Source organism: Tachypleus tridentatus, chromosome 6 (genome assembly GCF_004210375.1).
Source record: "Tachypleus tridentatus isolate NWPU-2018 chromosome 6, ASM421037v1, whole genome shotgun sequence".
Classification (NCBI taxonomy): Eukaryota; Metazoa; Arthropoda; class Merostomata; order Xiphosura; family Limulidae; genus Tachypleus; species Tachypleus tridentatus.
Window position 1 is genome coordinate 6047402 of NC_134830.1, and position 7075 is coordinate 6054476.

At 31.5% G+C, this 7075-nt stretch overlaps 1 protein-coding gene across 6 annotated transcripts in view; it reads left to right on the forward strand.

Annotated features, from left to right (window-relative positions):
• Positions 1-5290, forward strand: part of LOC143251884 (stAR-related lipid transfer protein 13-like) — a 125063-nt gene extending 119773 nt beyond the window's left edge. For all 6 annotated transcript variants that reach the window (XM_076503212.1, XM_076503215.1, XM_076503210.1 and 3 more), the window contains one exon: positions 2638-5290. In XM_076503212.1, the coding sequence (XP_076359327.1) occupies positions 2638-2752 (115 nt within the window). In that variant the 3' untranslated portion in view covers positions 2753-5290. The remainder of the gene's footprint in view (positions 1-2637) is intronic.
• The last annotated feature ends 1785 nt before the right edge of the window (positions 5291-7075 follow it).

Genomic DNA, 7075 nt, shown 5'->3' on the forward strand with positions numbered 1-7075 from the left:
TTCTTGACTGTGTGACTTGTAATTAAAGAATAGTTGATTCTGACAGTTTAGTTGTTCTTGACTGTGTGACTTGTAATTAAAGAATAATTGATTCTGACAGTTTAGTTGTTCTTGACTGTGTGACGTGTAATTAAAGAATAATTGATTCTGACAGTTTAGTTGTTCTTGACTGTGTGACTTGTAATTAAAGAATAGTTGATTCTGGTACTTTAGTTGTTCTTAACTGTGTGACTTGTAATTAAAGAATAGTTGATTCTGGTACTTTAGTTGTTCTTGACTGTGTGACTTGTAATTAAAGAATAGTTGATTCTGGTACTTTAGTTGTTCTTGACTGTGTCACTTGTAATTAAAGAATAGTTGATTCTGGTACTTTAGTTGTTCTTGACTGTGTCACTTGTAATTAAAGAATAGTTGATTCTGGTACTTTAGTTGTTCTTGACTGTGTGACTTGTAATTAAAGAATAGTTGATTCTGACAGTTTAGTTGTTCTTGACTCTGTGACTTGTAATTAAAGAAGAGTTGATTCTGGTACTTTAGTTGTTTTTGACTGTGTGACTTGTAATTAAAGAATAGTTGATTCTGGTACTTTAGTTGTTTTTGACTGTGTAACTTGTAATTAAAGAATAGTTGATTCTGACAGTTTAGTTGTTCTTGACTGTGTGACTTGTAATTAAAGAATAGTTGATTCTGACAGTTTAGTTGTTCTTGACTGTGTGACTTGTAATTAAAGAATAGTTGATTCTGGTACTTTAGTTGTTCTTGACTGTGTGACTTGTAATTAAAGAATAGTTGATTCTGGTACTTTAGTTGTTCTTGACTGTGTGACTTGTAATTAAAGAATAGTTGATTCTGGTACTTTAGTTGTTCTTGACTGTGTGACTTGTAATTAAAGAATAGTTGATTCTTTTACTTTAGTTGTTCTTGACTGTGTGACTTGTAATTAAAGAATAGTTGATTCTGACAGTTTAGTTGTTCTTGACTGTGTGACTTGTAATTAAAGAATAGTTGATTCTGGTACTTTAGTTGTTCTTGACTGTGTGACTTGTAATTAAAGAATAGTTGATTCTGGTACTTTAGTTGTTCTTGACTGTGTGACTTGTAATTAAAGAATAGTTGATTCTGGTACTTTAGTTGTTCTTGACTGTGTGACTTGTAATTAAAGAATAGTTGATTCTTTTACTTTAGTTGTTCTTGACTGTGTGACTTGTAATTAAAGAATAGTTGATTCTGTGTGACTTGTAATTAAAGAATAGTTGATTCTGGTACTTTAGTTGTTCTTGACTGTGTGACTTGTAATTAAAGAATAGTTGCTTCTGGTACTTTAGTTGTTCTTGACTGTGTGACTTGTAATTAAAGAATAGTTGATTCTGGTACTTTATTGACTGTGTGACTTGTAATTAAAGAATAGTTGATTCTGGTACTTTAGTTGTTTTTTGACTGTGTGACTTGTAATTAAAGAAAGAATAGTTGATTCTTGTAATTAAAGAATAGTTGATTCTGACAGTTTAGTTGTTTTGACTAATTAAAGTAACTTGTAATTAAAGAATAGTTGATTCTGACAGTTTAGTTGTTCTTGACTGTGTGACTTGTAATTAAAGAATAGTTGATTCTGGTACTTTAGTTGTTCTTTACTGTGTGACTTGTAATTAAAGAATAGTTGATTCTGACAGTTTAGTTGTTCTTGACTGTGTGTCTTGTAATTAAAGAATAGTTGATTCTGACAGTTTAGTTGTTCTTGACTGTGTGTCTTGTAATTAAAGAATAGTTGATTCTGACAGTTTAGTTGTTCTTGACTGTGTGTCTTGTAATTAAAGAATAGTTGATTCTGGTACTTTAGTTGTTCTTGTCTGTGCGACTTGTAATTAAAGAATAGTTGATTCTGGTACTTTAGTTGTTCTTGACTGTGTGACTTGTAATTAAAGAATAGTTGATTCTGACAGTTTAGTTGTTCTTGACTCTGTGACTTGTAATTAAAGAATAGTTGATTCTGACAGTTTAGTTGTTTCTAAATAGTTGAAGATTACTTATTAACATCAACTATTTTATTAAGAACCTAAATATCAGATGTTTATTTTATTAAGAACCTAAATATCAGATGTTTATTTTATTAAGAACCTAAATATGAGATGTTTATTTTATTAAGAACCTAAATATGAGATGTTTATTTTATTAAGAACCTAAATATCAGATGGTTATTTTATTAAGTTATAAATCTCAAATACTGATTACAGATTTTATTCTAGTCTTTCTGTATCCTGTGGTTATACAGGTACTGAATTTTGTTATATTAAGGTAGTTTTAGTTTCATTTGTATAAAAATACACAAAATTTTATTTTAAATTCATACAAGTGTTATAGATAGAAATGAAAATGGGTAAGTACTGTAAATTTGGTATTTGTGATTTTAATAGCATTTCCCATGTAACGTTAAGTGTTGGCTACTTTGAAAACAATTAGCTACCAATAAGAATATATGTTTAACATTTACTATTTCACTTTTAAATGCTATAGTGTAATTTTACTATTCAGATGTTTAGAACATTAGGATTTTGTGCTTAATACGTTTATGGTGAATATTTGAAGTTAATTAGTAATTTATTATTGTAGTTTTTTAAACATAGATATTGTTTTTTCCAGGGGCAGGTCACCAGACTGGTACAACAAGGTATTTGGTTATATGTGTGCCCTTCAACTTAGCTGTCTGAGAGATTCCTTCAGACATGGAACAGAGGGTCCCGAAACTAAACTTTAACTCCAGTATGATGAACACATTCATTCATTCATTGTGGTTCATCATTTTTTGTTTGCTGCATACATAAGCTTTTAACGAGAATAATAATTTTAACAGAATTTCTCTACATCATTTCTAACTAGTCATGGACCTCTACTCTTTGTTGAACAAAGAACGCATAATTCATATTTTTGACGTCTCATAAATCTCTCTTGATTGTGGAAGATGTATTTTAACAGTTAAGAGACTATCAGACGAGTTTTTAATGTGAAGTTTTCTGATTATAAGTGAGTAATTTTTGTGATATGTATAATTTTGTACATTCTCTTTGTTTCCTTGGAATCTGTACAATCGGTGGTGAAAATAATCTATTAATTTTGAGTGATTTTCATGTGGTGCATTTTTTCCAGTTATTACATTTTTCTGTCTTTTTAAATCGACAAATGCTCTATGATAGCTGCATCAGTTTTCTGTTGTCCAGTTGTTAAAATGTGTAAGTTTATTCTATTTGAACATTTTGTAAAATGTTATTTCATGAAATGTTTGGATAAGATACAAATATATCATTGTATGTCGAAACACAGAACAGTTCTACTGAATTCAGGCCAGATGATGTACAATGTTCTGTACTTATTATATATAGAAGTGGATTTGCTTGAGGAAGGTGCTTGTATTAAAGAAAAACCTATACATTTATTACGAAATAACACATACTCATTACGTACAAACATTTGTTTGCTTGTTGTAAGTCTCATTGAGAAACTTGTTAAATGTAATATTAGAATAATAAACATGTTATATTTAGTAAAGGAATCATTTGATATGACTGATGGTTCATACAAGTAACCATAATATACTGCATTGTTTCTTCCAAATAAAAATGATGTTTTACTTCTAGTACCTGCATGTCTTTGTTCAGAAAGTTACTTGATTATTTGTGTTTGATGGTGTCATTAAACTCAAGTAGGTGTTACTTAGAATTTATCACTGTTTACCATGTTATGTTACAGTAGATAAAACCAGGTGTCACTAGAATTTATCATTGTGTGCCATGTTATGTTACAGTAAATGAAACTGGGTGTTACTTAGAATTTATCATTGTGTGCCATGTTATGCTACAGTAGATAAAACCAGGTGTCACTAGAATTTATCTTTGTGTGCCATGTTATGTTGCAGTAAATGAAACCAGGTGTCACTTAGAATTTATCATTGTGTGCCATGTTATGTTACAGTAAATGAAACCGGGTGTTACTTAGAATTTATCATTGTGTGCCATGTTATGTTACAGTAAATGAAACTGGGTGTCACTTAGAATTTATCATTGTGTGCCATGTTATGTTACAGTAAATGAAACCGGGTGTTACTTAGAATTTATCATTGTGTGCCATGTTATGTTACAGTAAATAAAACCAGGTGTCACTAGAATTTATCATTGTGTGCCATGTTATGTTACAGTAAATGAAACCAGGTGTCACTTAGAATTTATCATTGTGTGCCATGTTATGTTACAGTAGATAAAACCAGGTATTCTGTAAAAGTAAGGTGTATATATAAGTTAGCTGTTACTCAGAATTTAACATCCTGTGTTAAGAAATAAGGTAGAACATGTAATGTCATTGAATGGTTTTGTTCTATTCTAATAAAAAACATTTCCATGATCTACACTTTGTTTATTATCCAATAAAATTTTAAAAATAATTCTTGAAACGTTTTTCTCAGTGGGTTATTCTGTAACCGAATCTTGTACTATAGATGTGTGTTGTTCAGTTGTTATGGATTTAATTTTTTTTTTTTATAATTTAACTGAGTTTTTAGGTGGTGTTTTAAATCTTTCTAAAGAGTTAATGTGAAATAACTTATTCTTATGTAAGACTATTTGAGAACTTGTAAATAAGTGAAGTAAGTAGTCATAGGAAGAAGACACTGTTCAGATGGTTAATCACTTGCTTTGTCTAGTGATGTATTCTTACATGAAATGTTAACATTGTAGTATTGCTTTAATTAAATAAGGACATTAGCAATAAGAATTGCTGTACGAATAACAGTCTAATACTATATTGTACACATACTTCTGACTGTATGAAGTGTCATAAACTGATGGTGGAAACAATGGGAACATTTAACATTTGAGATGACAACAAAATTTAATTGGTTTAAAATGCGAATGATTGAAAACTACGTTAGTTCAAAAACTATCTTTCTAATCTGACTCGTACAGTACCCTGCATTTAATTAGATGTCATTATAGCATGTTTAACAAATGTTATTTTATCTGTTAATTGGGTCATCGTGTGCATTAATAAAGGTATGTGTTGAAAAATACTGTTTACGTTATGTGTTATTGTTTAAACAACAGTGAGCTGATAACCTGCTGTATCAGATATCCATTTGTGTTCTTTATTGATAAAACGTCTGTACACATTGGGTAACATAATTGTAATATTGATAAAACATCTGTACACATTGGGTAACATAATTGTAATATTGATAAAACATCTGTGTACATTGTGTAACTTTGATGTAATATTTTCTAAACTTAGAATAAATATCTTGTTACCAGGTGCTGAGCCTATTTTGTTTTCGTCAGTGCTGAGACAGAGGTAGCCCAGAAAGATTGGTTTGTTTGTTTTGAATTTCGCACAAAGCTACACTAGGGCTATCTACGCCAGCCGCCCCTAATTTAGCAGTGTAAGACTAGAGGGAAGGCAGCTAGTCATCACCACCCACCACCAACTCTTGGGCTACTCTTTTACGAACAAATATTGGGATTAACTGTCACATTATAATGCCCCCATGGCTGAAAGGATAAGCATTTTTGGTGTGATGGGGATTCAGGCCCGTGATCCTCGGATTACGAGTCAAGTGCCTTCACCACTTGGCCAATCGAAAGTATTGGAAAAAAATTGGACATCTGATCTGAATATTTATATAATTCATTGTGCTGTCCTCTAGTGGAGTTTCTGGGTACTTTTAGCAATAAAATATTCCCGATCTGTGTGCGAGTAGTCTTCCTCTATGAATTATGACGTAACAACTGACGTAATACAGTTGGTTTCTTCCTTTTAATTTCGTGCAAAGCAAATTTTGAAGTAATGGACTAAATGAAAGGCAGCCAGTCATCTTTTACAAACCAATAATGGGATTGGCCATAACGCGTACGTCTGAAATGACGAGCATGATCGCTGGTAGGATTTGAACCCGTGATCCACATATGGATCTGCTGGTCAAGTACGTTTGTGTTTACAATAAAATAAGTATAATGTCTAATGGAGTAAATACTGTTAACTTATTATTTTATTTAATTTGTGCCTAGAACTCGTGCTAATATGTAAATATAAATTTGGTTTAAATTTGTAGAACATTTAATAATTTGTCAGAATCGTGGATTTATAACGTGTTACAGCTGATGTGAACGACTTATTTGATAGGAAATTTCTAAGTAAATTTCATTTAATTATTATTGGCGTTTCGACGTTCCATCAACACACAGATGTTAACACACAAGTTTAATAAACCATCACTGTTTTTTTTTTTTTGAATTTCGCAGAAAGCTACTCGAGGGCTACCTGTGCTAGCCGTCCCTAATTTAGCAGTGTAAGACTAGAGGGAAGGCAGCTAGTCATCAACACCCACCGCCAACTCTTGGGCTACTCTTTTATCAACGAATAGTGGGATTGACCATGACATTATAACGCCCCCACGGCTGGGAGGGCGAGCATGTTTAGCGCGATGGGGATGCGAACCCGCGACCCTCAGGTTAGGAGTCGCACGTCTTAACACGCTCGGCCATGCCAGGCGCTATAAATCATCACAGTGTCTGAATTACGATATAAAATAAAAGGAGTTTCTGAATTATTATTATTATTGTATTTATTTCCTGATAATAGTATAGTTAGTTTGATTAACGGAACAAATCTATACGTAACGTCAATAAAATTGGTTGTTATCGAATTTAAAATTCTTATATAATTCAACGAGAAGTCATTAAAATAAGTTCTGATGAAATTAGGCTTAAACTGCAAAGCAAAGATGTACACGTTTGTGGGTGGCCATGTAATTGGCTATTAACTCCACAACTAGATCGCCACCTTTCAAATCACGAAAATGAGATAATTTAATCTTTTTTAGTTTTGGTTTTCTTCCAGAGACACTCGATCTTTATTTAATACAAAGTCTTTCTGATAAAAACAATGAAAACAGTAATTGAATCTTAACAAACTGCCAAATTTAATTAATTAAGGAAAGTCTTACCTTGAAAACAAAGAGTACAGTTACCCTTTTTATTGTGTATGTAGGTTTAGAGGAATGACTCAGTCGAAAGTTATCAACATTGTTAATAAATTC